At 56.1% G+C, this 22,395-nt stretch overlaps 1 protein-coding gene across 2 annotated transcripts; it reads left to right on the top strand.

Moving 5' to 3' along the window:
* Nucleotides 1-431: 431 nt before the first annotated feature.
* On the top strand, nt 432-20,661 carry PTPA (protein phosphatase 2 phosphatase activator). Of its 2 annotated transcripts, none has more exons than XM_026049436.1 (10): nt 432-483; nt 2,855-2,955; nt 4,197-4,283; nt 8,269-8,394; nt 8,860-8,977; nt 10,461-10,560; nt 11,721-11,845; nt 12,067-12,167; nt 16,333-16,440; nt 20,545-20,661. In XM_026049436.1, the coding sequence occupies exons 1-10, from the start codon at nt 459-461 to the stop codon at nt 20,617-20,619; spliced, it is 966 nt and encodes a 321-aa protein (XP_025905221.1). In that variant the 5' UTR covers nt 432-458; the 3' UTR covers nt 20,620-20,661. The 2 variants fall into 2 exon arrangements, with proteins under 2 accessions (XP_025905221.1, XP_025905220.1); XM_026049435.1 differs by lacking the exon at nt 432-483 and adding an exon at nt 1,222-1,487.
* Nucleotides 20,662-22,395: the final 1,734 nt, after the last annotated feature.

Raw genomic sequence — 22,395 nt, 5'->3', positions numbered from 1 at the left:
GGGGCCGCCGCGCCGCCATCCTGGAGCGGGGCGAAGCGCGCGCCGCCATCTTGGGGAAGGGCAAGGCGGCGCTAGAGTACGACGCTGCACCCCTTGGGGTGGGAGCTGGGGGGAGGCTCCGCTGTGAGGACCCGGCTTCTGCGGGCAAGGGGGGAGAGCGGCGGGGGTTGTCCCGCCCGCTGGGGGCTCCTCCGTGCACACCCGCTCCTCACGGCGAGGCCGGCTGCAGCGCCCTGCACAAACATGGCCGCCTGTGTGGGCAGAGGAGGCGCTGCCCCGCGTAAGCATGGCGGTGTGGGCAACGACGGTGGCTCGCAGGGGTCAAAATGCCCGCTGAATGCCCCGGGAGCCGCGGGGCCGGGCKGCTTGCCCTGCTCAAAGATGGCCGGCGGCGGCTTCAGCGTGTGGGCAGGCGAGAGGTGAGAGGTGACGGCGGCGGGTGGCCGGGCTCCGGGAAGATGGCAGAGAGCGAGCGGCCGGCAGGTGAGAGGCAGCCCGGGGCCCTTAGCCCGCGGGGGCGGCCYAGGGCCCCCGGGACGGCGGCCGGGAGGGAGGGGACAGCGCGTTTGGGGGGGCTGAGCCCCACGGCCTGAATGGGGGCCGGGGAGCCCGGGGAGGCCCCGTGGGCCGTGGGGAGGCCTGGGCTCGGCGGGTGGCCGGGCCCTGTGGGGAGTGGAGGGGTTGGGGAGCGTGTGGGCCCCATAGCGAACAGGGGGGCTTGGAGTGGGGGGTCTGGGTTGTGGGGTACAGGGGTCTGGGGGTGCCCGAGGGCATGGGGGGCTCTGCAGGGCCGTGGGGGTGTCCCCCCAAGCGCGGGTTGAGCCCTCGGCTCCCGGGGCGGTCGCACCGCGCGCTCGCCGCGGCCTCGGTTCCGCGCTGAGCAGCCGGGCGGGATTTGCGGGTCCCCCGGGGGCCGCGCGGCGCCCTCGGAGCCGACGTGTCCCCGGTAATGGGGARGCAGCAGCAGCAGCTTTGGTGGCGGTGCTGCCCGCCGCTGACCTGTGCCGCCTCGCGCCCGGCCCCTTCGCCGSGCCGGTCCTGCACGGTCGGCCCTTAGGGAGCCCCGGGCAAGGGGCCGGCGTGGGAAAAACCCCTGATGTTTGGGCCCTTCTTCCCCCTGTGCAGATAAGACTGGACATGTCCCCTGTGTCAGAGTCGCATCTCGCTCTAAAAACAACCTTGTCAGCTCCTGTCTCCATTGCGTCGTTCTTCCATTGTTCCTAGGCTTTTACTTATGTATTAATTTCATAATACTGTAGCTCCTGGAGACTTATCCCCTTTATTATTATTACTTTTCTCATAAAGTATCTCTGGCGTCTTCCTCGAGAGGAAGAGCACAAAGCGTGCGTAAGAAGTGATGGTCAAGAAAAAAGTGCAAAGAGATGGAAAAAGTTCTTTGACGAGAGCCAGCTGGGCTGCTGTGGCCCAGGACATTGCACTGGCCACGCCGGTCCTTACGTATAGTCCGTATAAACCGTCAAGACAACGTTAGTCGTTTTGTGAACTACTGCTCTAGCGTTTTTATTGTGTTCGTGTTATAAACTCTTGAAAGTTTATAGATAGATAAATGGATAATAGTTTATGCAGAAACAGCTCCATGATTATGAGGGTAGTTGCTGCAAGGAGTTTGCTGTGTTCGCAGAAGAGAGGAACGGTGGCTYTCATTTAAATTCCTTGCATGTTGTTCCTCTCATCCTTGTCTCTGGGCCTTTAACTTATCAACCAGAACGAATCAAATGTCTTAAAAACCTGAGCTGAGGGGAAGCTGCAGTAGTTTTGTAGATRTGGAGCTCGAGAGGAGGGAAGTTAAATTCTCTCTAAGATTAGATGCTGAGTCTGTACATTTCTGCGTAGCATTTTCTGTGTAAATGCAACTTATATTGTCTTAAGGAGTTCACATTTGCTGGTGTGTGTTGCAGAGTCAGTGCCTGAACTCACTGTAGTGTGGAGAGGAGTCACCAAAGGCTTCCTGGGGAGGCTGATGCTGAAAAAAGCAACTTCAGATTTTCCAGAATTAAAACGATGAGCTGGGTGACTCTGAGGGAATTAATAAATTCCCATTAACAGCCAGTTTCCCTAACTATGCCTTGCTGCGCTGCATCTTGCTGTTCAAGTCGTGCCTATAGGAACAGGATGCAAATCGCCTTTAACCRTGCGGAGTGTTTTGGCTCTGCAGCCCCGGAGCGGCCCCTCAGGCGGGACCGAGTCCTTGGTCGGGATGCTTGGGAAGAGCTGATCTACCACATGAACAGCGTGCAATCACTTACAATATTGCGTGCTGGGCTCTGGCAGAGCTTTGAGGTTAAATAACCTTCATATTTCACTTGGCTGCTGGGATGCAGCTTCTTCCTCGAGGCCTCCCAGGCCGCCTGGACCGGGGGTTTGGAACTGCGCTGGACTCATTGCCATCTATTGAACGTTGTCATTGCAGGAGTTCTGCTTTTGAGGGGACTGCAGTGCTGGCTCTCAACCCCCAGAGCAAAGTGCAGGTGATTTGTTAGGAGAGCGCAGTGCTGCTGCCTCACCCGGGCCTTGTTTTCCCTGGAGAGAAATAAATTACCTAGCCAGACTGTGACTTAGGTCCCTCCTGCAAGAGCCTCTCAATTTTATTGGTTTTCAGCAGGAAACCAAAGCGTAGCGCAACTTGCTGGATCCTTGCAGTCCTTGGGATTCCAGGGACCATCCTGGGGGTCRGAGACTATTGCTGGGCATGTGGGACTTGGTGGGTTAACAGCACAAGCTGGGACAGATTTGTTTACTCTCTGTCCTTGGTTTTCTGAGGAAAATCAAGATTTGGAGGATTTCTTTTCCACTGATTCTTTTTGACTTCTCTTTTTTTTTCTTGTGCGTCCAGGTGCCTCTGAGGAGGCAGCTCCTCCGCTCCAGCAGAGCTTCATGATCCCCAAGAAGGAGATAAACATGGTTTCCGACATGGGCAAGTGGAAACGCTCGCAGGTACGAGCCCGGGCTCGGGGGGAATTGCTCATTGCACTCAGCAGGGCAGCCGGGATGGGCCTCAGAACAGCCACTAGGTAAAAGGGGCTTGAGAAATCCATCAGTTTGGGTTCTAAAGAACAAGAGTCCCCAGCTGTTTGTAGGGAAAACCTTGACTATCAAGTGCAGAGTCTGGTGGCCAAGTGCTCTGAGGAAGGAGAGAGCCAGGGAGGGCCCAAAGGCTTGAGGGGGACCAGCAAATGATCCCAGCTCTATTCCAAAAGGCTAGTCTAGGAAATGGTAGCTCTCTGGTCCTGCCTAGCCTGTAGTTTTGCCATCAAAACTGGATTTACACAACATTATTTGGACTCGGCTTGAACATAGTCCAGCTCTGTGGCCCTTTAGTAGCAGCAGGCTGGGTTGGTTCCTGGGCCTAGGGCTGAGACCTTCCATTTCCTGGATAATAGTTAGTTATTGTACATGTGGAGCTGGCAGAACAGGCAGGTTCTCTGCCCTCTGCCTTTGAGGGATGGAGGTGATGACCCAAACTTGTTCCTCCTGTTGGCACCACCTTCTAGGAGCAAGTTCTTGCCTAATGACTGCTCTGAGATGACTTAAAAGAAACTTAAATGATAGCAAGGGCTCAAGAACTAAGGGCTGCAGCTTCCTTTGTGAAATCTCCAGGGCTTGAGGACTCTCTCCTGATCAAGGTTTCCATGCAAGAGAGCCCTGAGGAAGGAGAGGGGACAGCATGTTAGGGGGCAGCTGAGCTGCTCTGGATATGATGCTTCCAAAGCAGCAAATTTAAAGAGGGGAGCAGAGGAACCTGGGCTGCCTCCTGTTTTCCTCTGGATATACACGTGGGAGAAGAGCTGAAAGTGGGAGATACTGGCACAGGTCTGGGAGAAGTAACACAGAGCAGGACGTGCAGGCAGCATGGAGAATCTGCAGAGCCTGTGAGCTTGAAATAACCTGATAAAAAGGAGAATATGAGGGGAGGTTTGAGCTTCCTTAGGGTTCTTCTCTCTGCAGTTGCTTCCCTTTTCTTAGTGCAATTGCAATGGACTTGGAACTCTGCAAATAATAGGAGCAACTTCACAGCAAGCTCTGCTCCTGTTTATTTTATTTCATTTCRTTTTAGGGCCYGGAGTTGTGTGTTGGGAAGGGCTCCCTGTGCACGGGAGTGCCTCCCGTGCTGTGCTGCTTGTCCGGAGCAACTCTGGGCATTCCCTAACGCGCGGCTCTCCCGGCTGTGTTTGCAGGCGTACGCGGATTACATGGGCTTCATCCTCACCCTCAACGAAGGCGTCAGGGGCAAGAAGCTGACCTGTGAATACAAAGTCTCCGAGGTAGGAGAAGGCCTGGAGCCTCCTTTATTTCCTCTCTCTTTTTTTTTTACTGCTACTTTTCTGCACTCCACAGTGAAGTCTGAGGTGTGTGAAGCTGAAGCGGGTCAGGGCAGTAAGGTTAGTCTGTGGGGCAGGATCGTTTCTCCCAAGATATTCCATGGAAATGGTCTTTTCCCCTTGCAGCAGTGTCACCTGGCTCTGGTGCCTTGGCTGTTTGTGGTGCCCATTCACATTACCAAGTCTTAATCAAAGGAGACAAAGCCCTGGCAGCATATTAGGATACAGAGCGCTGGGATGCAGAGAGAAGTGGAAGAGCAGCCTTCCTCACCGGAATTATTGCCTGGCCTCGGCTGCATTTACATCTTGAGGTCACCCTGAGCATTGCAGTGACCTGCAGTGGATGTGCTGGCTGCCAGCCTGGATTTCTGCCTTGCAACAAGGGTGTTTCTGGGTGTCTTTTTGCTCTTCACACTTAGGGCTGTGGAGCAGGAAGGCTGTGAGTRGTTTGTTTAGAGAAGACTTGGGCAGAATAGGAAACAAATTGCGTTCTGCCTCTTTACAGCTTCCTTCTGGTGTGGAAGGGCAACCTAAAATGATCTTTAATCTAGTCCTTTACGTTTGAAACAGACATTTTAAGTTCAGCCTTCCCTTCAAGGAGCAAGTATAGGAATGAGGAAGTTGCTTTTAGTTCACAGCAAGGGGATCATGCATAATGAATCCCTCTCCAAAGGACTTTCTGGCTACATTTTGTTTCTTCTCCACTAGAATTTGCTGGTCTGAGGTGCTTCCTTCACATGCTGCTCTTCTTTCAACTATTTGCATTTCACCTTTGAGTTTTGTTTTGTCATCACCACACTCACAGTCATTCACAGATGGGTCCTAGGGAAACAAAGAGTGAAAAAGGAGCAAAACAATGAAAATAATAATAACAATAAACCCTCTTCCTCCAAGTCCCTTGAGCCTTGGGCCCTCGCAGCGAAGCTGCCTCCGTGCAGGAGATTTCTCTCGGAACGAACATGTTCCCTCTGCGCTGCCGGTGCCGGGATGATCAGAAGCGATCCCGCCCGCTTGGGAAGCGGCCGCGTGGAGCCAAAACCCGCGACTCGAGGCCCAGGTGGAGCGTCCCCTGGGTCACCCTGCTGATGAGGCTGCCTGTTCACAAGGGTTCGTTTGTAGATCAGGCTGCTTCTCCTGGCTTTTAAAGGCTCGGCCCCTTGCGGCCTCCGCTTGCATCTCGCCTCTGCTTTCTTCTCTCTCGCTGTACCTGCTGCTGAGGCGCTTTTGTGCCGTCCCAGCTTCCTCGCTGATCAAATGCCGGAGCCGCCTTCCCTCGGCAAATGACCTCCTGGAATCCTTCCCGCTGAACGCGCCGCCTCTTTGTGCCGTGCTTTGCCAAAGGAAAAGGGGGAGTGGGGACCGCGCCGCTCCCGGCGCCACCGTAATGCTTCCCAGAGCAGCCGGTGCCGGAGCCCCCAGCCAAGTGAGGGTTGGTTGTGGGGGCTGAGCCCCTTTTGGGAGTGCGGAGCTTAGCGGAACGGCCAGGCTGGGGGCTGAGCTGGGTGCTGGGCTTATCAGGGAGCCCTGCTGTGCAYGGCGGGGCTGGCGAGCGGCGATAGCGGTGCCGCCGGGGGCTCCGGCCACCACCCAGGGCTCCGGCCGCCGCCGGGGGCTCCGGCCGCTGCTGGAGGCTCTCGCAGCCACCCAGGGCTCCGGCCGTGGCCCCTGTGCCTGGCGCGGAGCCGAGTGGSCCCTGGGCCGTGTCCCGCTGTCCCCTCCTGGAGGGAGCGCAGCCCCCGTGTGCTGCAGCGGGCGAGGAGCAGCCGCTGCCCTCAGCCAGCCCCGCGGAAGCTCCTTGGCCTCCGCGGCCCCAAGAGGGGAGCAGCAAGTGCCCCATCCCTGCAGCTCCCCCTCGTTGGGCAGGCTTGCTGCCCTCAGAGCATCCTCCCCTGCGGATGGCACCTCGGCGCCGCGGTCCCCTGCTCCGTCACGGGCGCCAGCAGCTCCCTGCTCCGGAGGAGACGCTGCCGTTCGCCTTGGGTCAGGGGCCAAGGGGCTGCAAAGCCAGCGCAGCAGCGAGCGCTGCCCTCGCTCTCATCCCTGGAAAGTAATGCCAAAGCAGAGCCTAAAAGCGCAGCCAGGCGCGACCCTGCGGCGCCGGCCGTGCCGATCCCATCACCCTCCGCTGGACAGCGCGAAGCTGCTGCCTTTAATAACCCCCTTTGCAAAGGGCCTCGAGCCCCAAACGAGCCGCCTCTCTTTAATTATTTATCGGCGTGGCTGTGCCAGCAGCTGGGTCCCGCTCTCCCGCGTGCAGCGGGGCTGGGGGYTTTAATCTCTTTAAAGGCAGCGAGCGGGAAGGGGAGGGCCGGCTCTGCCTCCGCTCCCCGAGGCCTCCGAGGGGGAAGGAGGCAGCTTTGCCAGCCATTTATCCAGGCGCTTGGCGAGCGGGGTTTGAAATACGGGAGCTGCTCGTAATGAGCTGCTGCTGCTCGGGGATAAATCACCGGCGCCGTTTAATTATTTAATGCAGTCGGTGCTGGGGAAGCTGTCGCTTAATTGGAGGGGAGCGCGGAGCCGGCCGGGGAGGAGCTGCCTCCAAACCCGGCCCCGTGCGCTGCCTTTGTGCAGCGCGGGGCGGCTGGAGCAGCGGCTTGAGCTGCTGCCCTCTGTGCAAATCCCGGGCACCAAGTGGGTGCCAGGTCCAGTTTGCACCCAAGGGTGCTGCTGCCTCCGTCAGCACTCAGGGTCTTTCGCCTTGCTGGGGTGCTCCGGTCCCAGCCAGGGCCCCTCCGGCCTGGGTGCATTCCCTGCTCCCGCCCTTTGCTTTCCCCTCGCAGTGTCCATCCCTTCCAAGGAGCCGCTGGCTGCGYGGGGGCTCTCCCTGCTCCAGGCCCTTCCTGCCTCATTCCCTGGCCGTGGAGGGGCTGGGCAGCAACACACGACCCGCAGCGCCCGGCTCTGCCGTGCCCACCCCTCCTCCTGGCCCCTGCGAGGGGCACTTCAAGGGCTGGAAACTTGCTGGGCTCGGCTCTTTCAGCAGCAGCAGCAGCAGCAGCATTGAAGCACGGCCCAGGAGACCGGCCGCCTCCACGTGGCTGATGCCTCCAGCAAAGTCAAAGCAGCCTCCGTTTCGGGTGTCCTTTTTGTCCTCTTGGCGGAGGAGGCCCCTCCGGAGGCAGCGAAGCCTCCCTCGCCCGGGGCCTGGGCAGCTGCTGCCACGGCTGCCGGCTCTGCAGCTCCTCGGAGCTGGGCGAGGAGCATCCCGGAGYCTCCGGCAGGTTGTGGGCAGAGCCTCCCATCCTGCTGGGAGCCGCTGCCCGGGCTGCTGCTGGGCTTGCCCTGCACAGYGGTGCCTCCTCCACGCTCTGACCCTTCTACATCTTGTGCAGGTTCCTCAGTTTCTCCTTCCGGCACTGGATACAGGAAAAATGGCTTTGTTGTCTGCCCATTTCCTTTGTTTCCCACCAGCTTCATGCTCTTACTAAGGGTCCAAGAGAAGAGGTTTACATATATGATGTATATCACGTGATGTGATATGAAGGTATCTATACTTATACCATGGATGAGGATACCATCCCCTGTATCCCAGGAAAAGAGGCACAAGAGGAAAAGAGAGATATATATCCTCAGTTTTGTGTTGGAGATGCCTCAGTTCAGCAGCACTTCTGCCCCTGCTTCTCTGTCTTGTGTGTCCCTCACCAAGGGGCTTTAGCCCCTCTGCTCTAAGTCTGACTGTGGCTGTTGCAGCTCATGAGAGGTTGGGGGGCTCCAGGAGAGCCTCAACCTGCGTCTTGTGTTGGACTGATCTGAGGGAAAGGAGCTCTGGGCCTGGCCTCACTGCACTTCACAGGGCCTGGGCACATCCCATTCCTGCTTCCCACCTTGGGGAGAATGGTGGTGGCTTTAAAACCCTCAGCTGAGGACAGTTACTGAGGGACTGCTCTGCTTTGTGTCACCGTGACCCCTCCTCTTCTCGTCTCTGTAGCCCATTGAAAAGCTGGTGGCTCTTCTGAACACCCTCGACAGATGGATCGATGAAACTCCCCCAGTGGATCAACCTTCTCGCTTTGGCAACAAAGCCTTCAGGACCTGGTATGGCAAACTGGACCAGGTGAGCGTGTCTTCCATCCCTACTATTAAGTGCAATTGCGAAAAAAAAAGCCCTGGTAGCAGAGAGGCTGCATCCCTCTGGTAGCCAGGCAGCCTGCAGGGGAGTTGCACAGTCTCTGCTAAGCAGGGAGTGATCCTCCTCTCAATATGCATCACTTAGTGCTCATCTGGGGCTGTCYTTATCTCTTACGAGAGCAGAGGCTCCAGGTAAATCCCTCTTTGGCTTTAGGCTGGATCACTGTCATTCCAAGGCTGATGTGCCTGGGTGCTGAAGTCTCTTTTCCCCTGCACACTGCGTGTGTTCAGGGTCAGCATCAGGCAAAGCTGTCCCTAAACTGCTCTGTGGAGGTGGCTTCCTCAGTAGGGCAGTTCATTCCTCTGTCAGGCTGGGTGCGCCATGAGCAGAGGTCTCTCGAGGGCAGCAGCAGATCTGTGCTCACTCAAGAGGCCCTTTTATATTTTTCAGGAAGCGGAGAAGCTGGTGGCAACAGTGATCCCCAAGCACCTGGCTGACGCTGCGCCCGAGGTCGCCGTGTACCTGAAGGAATCCGTGGGGAACTCCACCCGCATTGACTACGGCACAGGTACCCTGGCCCGCACACTGCCCCGGGCTGGGCTCCCAAGGGCAGCTGCTGTTGGGAGCCTCATGCTGGCTTTACTTAAATACCCTATAGCCACTGGTTTTAGTGCCAGGAGTTGCCCACCTTCCCTCCTGGGYCTCCTTACCCTGTGTGCAGGGTGGGCTGTGGCCTGGGGAGAGCTGGTGCTGGGAGCTGCACTGCACTAGAGCTATGAYACCCTTCTTATGTCTCATCCAAGCACCTCCAAGTGGTTTAGGAGCATGAATCAAGCCTTGCAAGTTGTTCCCRGATGAATTTTGGGAGCTGCACAGCTGATCTGCAATAGGCACTTGGGAGGGATAAAATATAACTGCATGAAATTGAACTAGAATGGGAAACAAATTTGTGTTCAAGAAATTCAAATTTGGGTTGTGAGAAGTTCTGGATCAAGTTCTGGTGTTTCCTAGGAGTAGCATTCACTGCTCAACTACAAAACGTGCCTGCATTCAATCTAAGAAAATACAAAATTGCAGGTTGGGGTAATTGGGGTAAACACACGGCCTTCAGTTAGATGCAAATCCAGAAATGCTGGTGTGAAACCACATGGTTACTGCACACCCTGCCCCTTCATCTGGAGGCCAGGGGTGCTGAGAGGGGTGTCCTCGACAAAAGCCATTGGGGTGGGACACTGGGGGAGCAGGGAAGCTCAGGGTAAAAGGAGGAAGCGCGGAGGCTGCGTGGTGCCTGGCCGGGAGAGCTGCATTTCGCTGGCACCAGGGGGAGATGTTGGCCTTGGAAAAGGACCTAGTGCCTGGGATTTTGAGTTTAGGGAATAAAATTCAGTCTTTTCTCCCCTCCTGTGTGTCCTGTGCCGGGGGCAAACCTTGATCTCCCCAGTGGCTGGGCTGTAGGTGCAGTTTGTTCATACCCTGGCAGCTACGTTTTCTTGTAGAGCAAATGGGCTTTTCTTGTATGTCCGTGGCTCTGTGGTCCCTTCCAGTGAAGGGCACCGCTCTGGTTTTGCTGGCTGCCTTTTTCTCCTTGCTCTTGGCTGGAGGACAGAGCTGTGGAGCTGCGGCCACTGCTCCTGGTGCCCCGTGGGAGGGAGTGTTCCCAGCACTGTCTTGGCACCTGCATCCTTGTGACACGGAAGTCTCTGAAGCAGGGGGAGACCTGCTCACTTCTCCAGAGCAGCTCTGCAGTGCCGAGCTCCTGGGGAAGGCCCAGCCTTGCTCCCAGCACACCCAGTGTTGGAGCTGGTGTTCCTCAAAAACTGTCTTCTTTCTGTCTCCAAGGGCAGAGTGATCTTACAGATGCCTGGAAGGCACTTTGGCTGGGTGCTGTGTGGGAATGAGACGTTGTCAGCACCTGAGAAACAGCTGGCTGGGGCTTTTGCCCTGGGAACGTGGCTGGTGTGATTTCCAAAGAGCTGCTCTGGTGCCTACGCAAGGTTTGTCCCAGGAATTGTAGACACCCGTGTCATATCTCTTCATCTTTTTAACTTCAGGGCACGAAGCAGCATTTGCGGCATTTCTCTGTTGCCTCTGCAAAATCGGCGTTCTCCGAGTGGATGACCAGATGGCCATTGTCTTCAAAGTGTTTAACAGGTGAGATATGGAAGGAGAAGGGTTGTTTAGGGGCCAGATTTGACAGCGTCCCCTTCCAACTGTCCAGGATGTCTGAGATGTTCTGTACATCGGGCTCTTCCTGTGGTCTGGGCAGGATGTGCACCCTTTACCCCCCATCAGCACCCATTTGGAAGTAAGAAATTGTAAGAAGAGCTTCCTCCTGGGATATGATCTGGGAAAATCAAGATCCTTCTGCAAAGGTCTAYGTGTAACAGAGGACACGAGTGCTGATGAGCGTGCTGGCCTAGGGAAGAAGGGCAGAGTGAGAAATCCATGTTTGGATTATTACATTATATTACTATTTGGATTATATTATTATTTGAATTATCTACATCTACAAATGTAGATAATTTGCAGTTAGGAAAAAGATGTACTTTTTAATGGAGTGTAATCCTAGCCACTGTGGCCATCTCCAGAGAATGTGGTGACACCGTGTCTGTTAGAGGCTGGATATCTTTTGGGAAAGTTGTTTTAGTTGAACACAAGTTATTGAGCTGTTCAGAGGTATCTGGATGAAGTTCTGTGGTTTGTGATAGACTGGGATGTCTGACCAGATGATCTAATGTCTCTTCAAGCATTAAGAAAAAAATCCATGAAACTGGCAGGCATCCACTGTATCTCTCTTCACGTGTGTTTCCAACCCAGGAGGTGGAGTTGGTAGTGATGAAACCAGTGGAATGGGCATTTGGAGTCCAGAGATCTAATCCCAGATAGAGAATTGATTGGTGGCGTGGAAATGATTTCCCTCAGTAGTTCTTCCTTGCATTAGTTTTCCACCTGAAAAACTGGCGTAGCAGTTGCCATGCAGTGGAAAGCTTTCTGAGCTCTTCTGGAAGTTATTGGAGGAGAGTGAAGTATCAATATTCTCAAATTACAGCAGGAATGGGGAAAGATCTGCACCCACCTAAGACACTGGATAATATAAACCTCTTGCACTTGCCTTTTTAGAGAATTCAGTATAACAAAAAAAGATTTTAGCCTGAATTGGGCTCTTCTGTTGGACCAAAAAATGAGCTTGAGGCCCTTTAGAGAAGAGGGTCTCTCTGGTTTCATCTCCCTTTTGTTCCATGGAGGAAGAAACCTGAGCTTGGTTCAAAAACCTGCCTTGCCTTAGCTCTTCTTTCTCCCTTTTGTTTCAGGTACCTAGAAGTGATGCGGAAACTTCAGAAGACCTACAGGATGGAACCTGCTGGCAGCCAGGGTGTGTGGGGCTTGGACGACTTCCAGTTTCTACCCTTCATATGGGGCAGTTCCCAACTAATAGGTAATAATAGAAATCTTCTGCTGTCCCAGCCTGCCCACTGTTCTGTTGGGCTTGGTTGCAGGGCAGTTTAAAYGTAAATGTGTCCATATTATGTATAATATAGTGAAAGAGTTTGCTTGGGGCTCAGAAATTTTGTTTTCTGCTTTCAAAAGCCCTGACTGCTTGAATTTGGCCATTTTGGATGCTCTATAGGTTACTCCCTGTATTCTTTTATTCTTTAGACCATCCAAATCTGGAGCCTCGGCACTTTGTGGATGAGAAGGTGGTAAATGAAAACCATAAGGACTTCATGTTCCTGGAGTGCATCCTCTTCATTACAGAGGTGAGGACTGGGAAGTTTGTCCCACAGGGAAGCTCTCTTGATCCCAGACACTAYGGTCCAGCTGTGGTTTTCTAATCCTCTTTTGCTTATTTGTTTGCTCTCATGGAAGTGTGTGCACGAGCTGTTGCTGCATGCCTGGGACACTCTCCTTGAATGAGCTGAACAGGGATGTTGAGAGAAAAGTATAATTAAGCTAGATGGGCTGTGGATTGCTATTGAAGGGAGCTCTAACAAGAGCAAACAAATAACCTTGGATCATCATTTGGATCAGTCAGTGGGAACTCAGATGGAGGAGACCGGTGCCTGCATGTGTGCTAGGAAGATAAAGCAGGAGCTGCAAAATGGCTGTGCTTGCCAAAATAACCTCCCTTCCCTCCAGCCTTTTCACCCTGCCTAGCAGGCTGAGAGCTTTCCCTGCCTTTTCACCCTGCCTAGCAGGCTGAGAGCTTTCCCTGCCTTACAGCAGGCTCGAAAACCTCCACGCAGCTTGGTCTCTTCCAGGTCTGACCAGTCTCTGCCATGCAAGTTGCAAAAAAAAAAAAAAAAAAAAGTGCATTTCTGTAAACTATTAAGAGGAAATGGTGCTGAATTTAACCCGACTGGCCGCACCCTCAGGGCTGTGTTTTTGCTCAAGGATTCTAGGGTCCCTGGGCAAGGGACTGGGGATATTTGGTGTGTTGCCAGCCACGGGCAGTGTGTCTAAATGCAGGAGTTTGCAGCTTCCTACCCTCTGCCAAAGTGAATGACCTGAGTGTTTTTCTTGTCCCCCCCGCCTTTACTGCAAGGTCTGGGCAGGGAGAGCAGGAACCACATGCTCTGCTCTGGTGAGGGATTTCTTGTCTCTGGCAAGGAGGCGTTGATGTGATGAATTTTGAAGGATAGAGTGCAGCTCTCCCCCTTCGTTCCGTCTGCTTTTTCCCCTCCTCACCTCCCTAAGTCGGTGATGAGATGAGAAGGGAGGTTTCAGAGGGTGAATTTAGCCTTCCATGTAGAAAACATCCATAGGAGCCGTTGGCCCAAACCCCAGGAGGTGCCAAGTCCTGCTGAATTTGGTACAGGGCTTTGGTACAGAGCAGCTCCCAGGATTTAACCCTTCACTCAGCGCTACCTTGTGCTGTGAAGAGACACTGGCTTAAGAGGCAAAGAGGAGGAGCAGAAATCTGTTCTTGCTTCATCCTCACTGCAAGCAGGAGCCAAGATGCTCTAAGATTTATTTTAAATCGGGGCTAGCAGAGTGCAATAACCTGAAAAATATAAATCTTGGGTCGTTCGTGGAAAATACTGCAGTATGCAGATGACACGTCAAGTTTAAACTCCGCAGCAGCGCGCTGCTTGGAGTCACGTTGCCTGCAGCAGCTTCGCTTCTTGGTAGCTATTTTATTTTATTTTTTAAATATGTGATTTCACTTCTTTTTCCACCCTGTATTGTCAGTGCTGGCGCCTGGGCTGAGCTGCTCAGTGCCACCTGGTGGTAGGAGACCTGGCTTTTGCTCCCTCCTAGCAGGAGCTCCCAAAGAATGGCAACAACCAGGATTATCCAAGGCAGGATATTTCCAATGTGTTTTTAAGCGAATGCGCCTGTTTAAAAAAAAAAAAAAAAAAAAAAATTTCTCTTTTCAAATTTCAAAATTTGAATTTCCTTCTTGTATGCTGGCCAAGATTGCTGCTACCACTAGGTGGGGCTGGGACAGGCTCTCCCACGCCTGCTTTCTCTCCAAAATCCACAACGAAATAAACAAAATACCAGGGGGGAAAAAAAAGAAGATAGAGGGGATTAAATAGTATATTAAATTAAGAGTTTTTCAATTGGAAGGTTCCCACTTTTACTTAGATAGCAAGCGCCTCCAGTTCCCGCACTGGGTCCAGCACATGCCACTGGCCCAAGAGCAGCTCTTGTCTTGACACCCCGCAGYCAGGCCGGGTTATTTTCTTTTAATTGAGGGAATATCCTTGTGAGCAGATGCGTGTTTGCTTTCGGCCTCCGGGTGACGTGTCAGGGATGCGGGGCCGGGGCGTTTGCCACGTGGATGCAGAAACCTCCAGCTCTTAGACTAACAGCAAGATGACGGCCAGCTCCAAGCCATCCTTGGGAGGTCAGCCAGGTGCTGGGAGACCCCAACGTGTAATTTTTTTGGTGTATTTTTAATTTAAATAACGTGAATTTCGCTGTGTTGGCCGGGATTGGGGCTCAGCCTCCCAGCAAGGGGTTTTGCCCAAGCGCGTTGCTGTGCAGCAGAGAACAAGGCGGACATGAGGATGAGGATGGTTTGGGATCCCTGCACCATCCCTGAAGGGGCACCCAGCGCCGCCTGCCACGGAACCGGCCCAAACCCAAGCCCCTAGCAAGGAAGCAGCACCCCGCATCCCAGATCCCGCATCCCAGATCCCACATCCTGGCCGGAGACGGCCCCGCGGGGCGGCCGCCTCGCGTGAAGAGCCAAGGGCCGGCAAGCGAGAATCCCGCTTTCAATCCGGCTGCTAAATTGGGAGGTTTGGGAAGGGAGGGCTCGGATTTCGGCTGGAAGGGAAGGAGCTGACAGGAAAGCACTGCCTCAGCCGTCCCCCTCCCCCCCGTTGCTGACAGAGGAACCATTTACAAAAGGCCGATTCTCTTGGGAGCGGAGAGGCAGRAACGCAGCGGCTGTGAGTAATTTCCTGCTCAATATGGCTGCTCTGACTCACTCCGTTCCCCTGGGGTCACTGCGGGACTGCGGCGCTCGCTGCCTCCGCGCTCGCGCTCTCTCCCCGGCTCCCTCCTCTTCTCCCCTTTGTGGCTCGTTTTTTTCCCCCTTTTCACCCACGTTGAGACAGAGACGAGGGCTCATGCATGGGGACGGCCGTGGCCTCGCGCGCTGCCGGCCTCCGCGTCCCCTGCCACGTGTGTCCCTTAACCCGCCACGTCCCAGCACCGTGGGGTGACGCTGGGCTGGGCGCATCCGTGTGTTCCGCCCCATCCGTGCAAGGAAAAGCCGTCCCACGGAGCGGGAACGGCTCGTCAGGCATCCCCGTTGCACCACAGCCAGGGGAGGAAGCGGAGCCGAGGCCAGCGGGATGGCGGTGCCTCCTTCTCCTCCTCCGAGCCGTGTCTCCCCCTCGCTCGCTCCGCTCCCGCTTTCCCTTTGCAGGCGGATGCCGCGCACACCTTGCCGAAGGGCAGCGGCGGTTCCCCAAAGCGGCCTCCTCGGCCTCCCTCCCTTCCTTCCTCTCCAGCAGGCAGAGCTATCCAGGCTTGGAGCAGCTTTCCCGCCCTCGCTGCCGGCCCGCATGCCCGTGGAGGGAAGGGGTTAGTTATTTAAACCCCAGCCCGAGCGGAGATGAGGAGTCCAAGAGATTCCTGTCTCCCCACGCTCCTTTTTAGCGTGAGCTTCGGCCTTGTGGTTTCTGATGTCATGGGAAACGCGCTCGGTCGGAGCAGCTGCCTGATATTTCTCTTTCTCCCCGAGGGTCTGTTTTTGTTCATGGAGCAGAGGCAGCTACCCAGGGAATGGTCATGCAAACATCCACGGCTGCAGCTCCCCCTCCGCCCTCCCTCCTCCAAACCCCTCTCCCTGCGAGGAAGAAGGCTGGAGTTTAGGAGGGAAAAATGAGGAAAACAACAGCAAAAAAATCCCGATCTGCTGCAAACAGGCGACTCGCAGCTCAGGAGCTGGGTCGGGAGCGGGGCTGGAGTGCGGCCCCCGTGGTGCCGGCTCAGGTGCCACACTGGGGACACTGGAGCCGGCCCGCGCTGCCCTCCGTGCTCAGCCGCCGTCRCCGCTGCCTGTTGTTGATCTGAATGGGGAATGAGTCATTTTCTTGGAAAACCCAGCAGTGCCGGGAGGTTTCTGGGTAGAGCAGGAACAGCGCTGAGCCAAGCTCTGCTGGGGGCAGAATGGGCCTTACGTGGGGGGTTTAATGCCCTCGTTAAAAGGGAGGGGTGGAGAGGGAGATCCGATTAGCAGGGAAATATGGCAAAAAAAGGCTTCGCGTGGGCCGGGAGTGGGGAGCTGAATGGCCGCTATTTAACATGAGGCAGGGTGGAGGGAGGGGATGGTGCAGCGAGGCCGTTGCCACATGGATCCCGGCGCCTCCATGGGAATGTTGGCCCGGAGAGAGCGGGTGGGTGCCGGGGGGCGCGCGTCCCGCCGGGCCGCCCGCCCTCAGCCCCTCTCCGTGTCTCTTGCAGATGAAGACGGGCCCCTTCGCCGAGCACTCCAACCAGCTCTGGAACATCAGCGCCGTGCCCTCCTGGTCCAAGGTGAACCAGGGCCTCATCCGCATGTACAAGGCAGAGGTGAGCGGCGCGGGCGGCCGGAGGCCGAGCCGCTCTCACCCACACGCCTCCTCCCTGCCGTTTGGGTGCAGGTCAGCTCTGCTGGTGGCTCCTGGGCCCGGGGTCCCGTTCGCAGCCACTTGCTGGACTTGCTGACCGCGCTCGGCTGCCCTTGGCTTGCAGCTGGAGCTGCTGGCTGGAAGGAGGCCCCTGCCCGGCCGGTGTTAGCCCCAAAAGCAGTCCCTAAATTGTGCCTCCCTTGCAGACGAGACTTTCCGTTGCTTGTCTCTCCTTTGCAAGTGCCTGAATTAGGGCTGATGCCTTGACATGTTTGAGCAGCTCATCCCTGCGCTGCCGCTGCTCCGACTGGAGCCAGGATGGTTCCAATTCTCATTGCTTGTTTCAGGGAACCCACAGCAGCCCGAACACTTGCTGCAGACCTGGCCTTGTTGCAAGCCCTGCGTGCGCAGGGCACTGGGCAGCCCAGGCCGTAGCCTCTTCCATGGCTTGACCAGCCTCCATGGGCCAGAGCTCTGCTGGCGCATGGGCTTTCCTGGAGATCCTTGTCCTGGGGAACTGGTGCTTTCGGCTGTCCTTTCTCTCTCCTTCCTGCTAGAGCCAACCCTGGGCTGGAGGAAGCAGCGCAGGAGCTGCCACATCTGGCGCTCCCAAGGGAGCCGACCAGGAGGCGGCACCTCTTGTTGGGAACGCCGGCGCTGAACCGGTTCTGCAGGAGATGCCGGCTGCACCCGGGGCCTCCAGAGGAGCAAGGAGAGCTCAGCTGGCCCTGGAGACGCAGATTACCCCGCCAAGGACTAAAAGTTACCCGCGACCAYGGGGTCCAAGTCGTGGCTTTGCTGCTGGGCCGCGCAGCCCCGGCCCGCRAAGGGGTTAACGCTCCCTCCCCCAGCCCTGCCCCAGCGGCACATCCTGTGTTTAGGTTCCAGGCCACATACCTCTCTAATCTGCGAGGTGTCACTCGGGCTCCTTCCGCCCCCAGCTCGGCTTTCCTGCCTTCCCGGGCCGGGGGCCGCCCCCCGCGGCTGCTCCGCAGGGTTCGCCCCGGCCCGGAGCTCTGGAGCCGGAGGACACAGGTCGGAGACTCCCGGCGGATCCGGAGGGAAGGCCCCAGCCCTGAGAGCGCTGTGGAAGGCTATACTGACCTATAGTATATAGATTATACTGCCCTATATTATATATTATTATATATCTAGGTCTCTTAGAGCCTGGGCAAGGTCATCCGTCTGCTTTTGATCGGTTCCTTGTGCTCTTCAGGTGCTCCTACCTGACCCCCTACGTGTCCCCTGCCACACGGTGTCCCCTCCATGTGCACGGCAGGAGGTGACGTGCCCACCTTGCACTGGGTGCCTCTGCTCACGTCTTGGGGTCACTGCATTCTGGAGGTGCCCCTGGCCTGCTGGGGACAGCACAGCCCTGGTGGCCTCCAGAGAGGGTTGTAATTCATGTTTCTTCTCCTGGGAGAAGCTCTGGCCATTTCTGGGTGCGTCCAAGGCTCCAGCATTGACTGTCTTATGTGACRTGGTCTTCTCTGGAGGCCTTGACCACTTCTAAATAGCAGATTCTGTGTGGACCTTTTGGATCTTAAGCTGGTGGGTGTCTAGAAATATCTAGGGATACTTCTAGGGAAGTATCTGTGTGTGGAGACGACAGCAAAAGCTGCTGGGGAGGCCACTTGCATAGGCTAAGGGATGGAAACTGTTGAGTAGAGCTGAAAATGCTATGTGGCTTTAAATTTAGCTTTTTCTCAAAGAATGCCTGCAGATTTTAGGAGAATGTTAGTCTCATTTCCTAAGCATGTGTCTCGCACGCAGCAGAGTGCTCTCCTGGTGTGCGTTGTGCCTGGACATGCCTGGACGGGGAGTGGAGAGAGGGACAGAGGCCCCAGTTCCTGGGATTTTGGGAAGTCTCCCACCCCCCGGCTGACTCATGTGGCCCTTGGAAGCCTGAGAGAAGAGAAACATGGAGATGGCAGSCTGGTTGGGCAGAGCTTTTCGGTACGGCTTGCCTGCCCATGTAGTATTTATTGACCACCTAAGGGATCTTCTGGAGTGACATTTTGGGAAGGACCCCATGTTTGGGACTCGCTGAGGCTTCTTCCATTGAAAACTGAATCCTGTTAGTGTGTCTCTGTGTTAGCGTATCTTCTGGGGGTAATCGAGAAGTTCTTGAGGGCTTGATGGTGCCAGCGGTGACCAGGCTTGAGTGGAGCCAGGAGGGCAACAGGGTGACTCAATAGAAGCTGCCTGAGAGAAACCCAACGTTTACTTGCAATCAGCTCTCATGTGGTAGAAGTGGGGTCATTGCCAGGCTTGGTTGCTTTAAAAAGCCACTTTGGCCACTTGGTCTCTTCTCTGTCCCCTCTATGGGATGACCTTAAGCAGCCAACATGAAGGTCAGGTAAGTTGGTGTCACCGGGAGCTCTTRGCTGGATCCAGGCTCTCCAAGGTGCTCGCTACAAGGTCTACGGATGGGCAGGAGACTGAAGACAATGTGTCTTCTGCTCTGTGTGTTTGTGAAATCTCAAATGTGTCTATTTGTAACGGGTGCAGAAGAGTTCCCTTGGAAGCACAAGGGCTTTTCTTATTTTCCCCATCAAAGGCAAGCAAAGAAGTCGACAGAATAGAGTGTGGTTAAAGCAKCAGCCTTGATGTTTTCCCCTGAGCCCACTTTCGAGGCTCCTGACCTTTCCTGCTGCAGTCCGATGGGAAATACTTCCCATTGCAACTCATCTAGTCCCAGTTCTGTCTTTAAAGGTTGGACTAGTTGCATGAATCTAGCTCCCCAGTCGAGTCCTGAGCAGGTTTTCAGCATGATAGGGGTGACGAGGAGCAAGAATAAGCCTGTCCCCTCCAAGCACATCGAGTGAGTGTCAGATGCATTGGTTTCAGCAACGAGCGGTGGGAGGAAGCTCCTGGTTTTTGGCATCTCCAATAATGCAACAATTTGGGGCTGATCTTGCTGGATATGGAATGAGAAATTTCTTTGCTCGTCTCTTCTTGGACCATCACTGTGCTTGCTGGAGTGGATCCCAGTTCTTCCCAGTTGTGGTAAAGAGGTTTCAGCAGGATCCCAACAGTCCCGTCATCCATGGGACTCCTTGGAGCTGGCTGGGTTTCTGGCTGTTGGTATCTCACAGATTTATTTCTCCTCGTCCTTCTTTCACACCACTGTGTTCCAACACTGCATCCTCTGAGGGTTCCTCTCACTGTGGTTGTGCTGGGAGRTGGTTCCCGTGCACTGGGAAGCTTGAAGGTGACGTGTGCCGTAATGGGTGCAGGATAGGCTTCTTTTTGGTGCCCTGCCCTGAGGTCTTGTCGGCTGGAGCTGAGCCTGGATGGACAACTCCAGGCTCTGGGTGGCTTTTCAGCAGTCTGAACTGTAGTGAAGCAGCAAACACAACTCGGAGGGCTCTGCTGTGCGCGTGCTGGCAAACTTTGGGGTGATTATAGACCGTGGTCGCTGGCCTTGCTGCCTGGCAGGGCACGGGGCTGTGTCTTAGCTGCAATCCCTGGAGAAAGCAGCTCTGAGCTCAGCTGCCTTGTGGTGCACGTATGTGGTTGACCTATGGTCCATACCTCCTCTGTCCATACCCTGCAAGGAAGTGGGAACTGCAGGAGTTGGGGAGGTGGATGATGTCTTAAACTTGACAGCCAGATCAGTGGTGTTTCTTTACCCCAGACTTGACAGTCTGCAAGGCAGCTTGAGCAGGGCTTTCTGGCTGGAGGGTGGTGCCTCTAGCCCAAAGTGTGGGCACCTTCCTGGGGCACAGAGAGCCTTTTCCCAAGGGGGGTTCTGCAGTTCCCAAGGGGGGAAGCTCTGCAAAGAGGTCAGCTCAAGCAGCGAGCAGCGGCTGCTGTAAACCGGCCTCTGCTCGTGCTCCAGGGCTGCGTTTCAGCAAGCAGACGGCTCAGGATCAAGGGAAGGGGATGGGAATACAAAGAATTCCAGACCTGCAGAGTCTGATGGAAGAGTGGGGAGAAAAAGCAGCTCGATCCTGCTCACGAGCTCAGCCTGGAGCTGGGCTGGCCTGGCGGATGTAGCTCTGGCTGCCTTCAAGGTGGAAACGTCTCCTGAATTCCCCCCTCTTTGTCTCCCCTCCTGCAGTGCCTGGAGAAGTTCCCCGTGATCCAGCACTTCAAGTTCGGCAGCCTGCTCCCCATCCAGCCCGTGACGTCCTAAGGAGGCGGCGGAGGCGCCGCGCGCTGCCCTTCCTCCTCCCCCGGGCCCCTCCTCATCGCCTCGCCGCCGCACAGCCCGCCCGGCCCCGCACGTCCCCCTCGGCAGCCGCGATCCGCCACCGAGAGCCCTCCCGTGCGCGCGAGCCTCGCTGGCAAGGCCCCCGTGCTGCCCTTCCCGCGAGGAAGGCGCTGGGAGGGGAGGAAGGCCTCTGTATATATGTGTTGGGCAGCGGTGACTGCCCTTTCCCGTTGGAATTTCACTGAAGTTTCCGGTTGCTGTTTGGTTTGGGGAGGCGCTGGCGGGGGGTGAGTCCACACGTTCCCGTCTGTAGCTCGCACGGGCTGTGCCGGAGAGGGTCGGGGAGCGGTGGGAAGGCTGCTGGAGGCGCAGGGTGACGTCTCTCCCTCATCCTGGGTAAGGAAATCCCATCTTCCTCCTCGCTCCATCGCTCCTGCCAGGTTCCCTAGGTCTTCCTTTCACACCCCGCCTCTTCTCTAGGGTGAAGCGAGGAGCCTCGTGGCTCCCGGGGCTCCATAACCGGAGCCAGGGGCTCCTGGGGGCGCCGGCTCCATAACCGGAGCCAGGGGCTCCCGAGGGCGCCAGCTCTGCGGGAGCAGCGATGCAGAGACAACAGCTTGAGCGGAGCCTGGGGGGCTCCCTCCGCTCTGCGGTTAACGGGCAGCAAACCCCCCTTTAAACTTCCCCTTCCCACCTGCCCGCTGCCGGCTGGGGGTGCGCGGGCTCCAGCCCTTTTCCTTGGCGCTTCACCGGCCTCCGTGGCACGAGGTCCTGTCCTCATTGCTGGGCCTCGGATGGAGGGACCACGATCCGGTGCCGGCAGGAGGCAGGGGAATGAATGGGGACGTGAGCCAGACCATCGTGACGTGTCACGGGGAGGGCAGGAACACTGGAGGCCGCTTGGAGGAGAGCGCTTGGCTCCACGTGCCGGGTGCCCTGCAGGTCTCTGGCAGGACGGGGTGTTTCCCCCTGCCCGGTGCGGCGGTGAGAGGAGCTGCCCCGGCTCTGTGGGGCGTTGGGAGCAGCCGGGATCCTTTCCCTGCGTATTCCAGGAGGTGCTGTCTCCAGCCGGGATGCTCAGCTTTGCTGCTGCGCTGCTTTACTGTTACCGTTCGGAAGAAAAAAGCCTGTTTGCATTTAGTCTTTTTTTATTATTATTATTATTTCAGTTTTCTTGTTGCCAGACTCAGCTGCTCCCTCTTACAAAAGGTTCTCAGATGCTCTTGAGGGGAGAGCGAGAAGAGTCTAAATGAAGAGGCAGCGAAATGCAGGTGTGAGTAGAGCTAAAGCAGAGCTTTCCAGCGCTGCTACTGTCCTCTCTGCTCCCTGCTTGGCCCTGGGCTGCCTGTCCTCCCCGTGGGACGGGGCAGGGAGCTTTCCACCTGAGCCAGCTTTACAGAGCTCCGCTTTGAGTGGAAGGGAAGGGGACTCGGGTCTTTACCTCTAAGTCGTTAATGGGATGTGAGCGTCAACTCGGCTTGCCAAAGAAATCCACGCTGGGAGCGTTGGGATCGGAGGAGTCTGTTTCTGATGGGGCAGCTGGGTCAGGGGACTCGGCCTTCTCGGTCCGTGTCCCCTCTCTCTGCTGGGGCTTTCACCAAGTGCCACCAGGCTGCAAAGCTGCTCAGCATCTGGCCAGCACRGGCTGAGCCCAAGCAGCTGCCCAGGGCGGCTGAGCGCGGCTCTCCCAGGAATTTCATGGAATTTGGGCTTCTGTGCAAGAAGGTGGTTGGAAATGTCCACGTTTGTGGTGCTGGA

The sequence above is a fragment of the Nothoprocta perdicaria genome, unplaced genomic scaffold (assembly GCF_003342845.1).
Source record: "Nothoprocta perdicaria isolate Ctin4 unplaced genomic scaffold, notPer1 scaffold_6, whole genome shotgun sequence".
NCBI lineage: Eukaryota > Metazoa > Chordata > Aves > Tinamiformes > Tinamidae > Nothoprocta > Nothoprocta perdicaria.
This window is presented reverse-complemented; position numbering and strand designations above follow the sequence as displayed.

Excerpts from the sequence above, each read along its gene's own strand:
- PTPA (XM_026049435.1), top strand. The coding sequence starts at position 1,358 with ATGGTCAAGAAAAAAGTGCAAAGAGATGGAAAAAGTTCTTTGACGAGA. Across the intron at positions 10,561-11,720 it reads GTCTTCAAAGTGTTTAACAG|GTACCTAGAAGTGATGCGGA; the intron begins GTGAGATATGGA and ends CTTTTGTTTCAG. Across the intron at positions 16,441-20,544 it reads TCCGCATGTACAAGGCAGAG|TGCCTGGAGAAGTTCCCCGT; the intron begins GTGAGCGGCGCG and ends CCCCTCCTGCAG.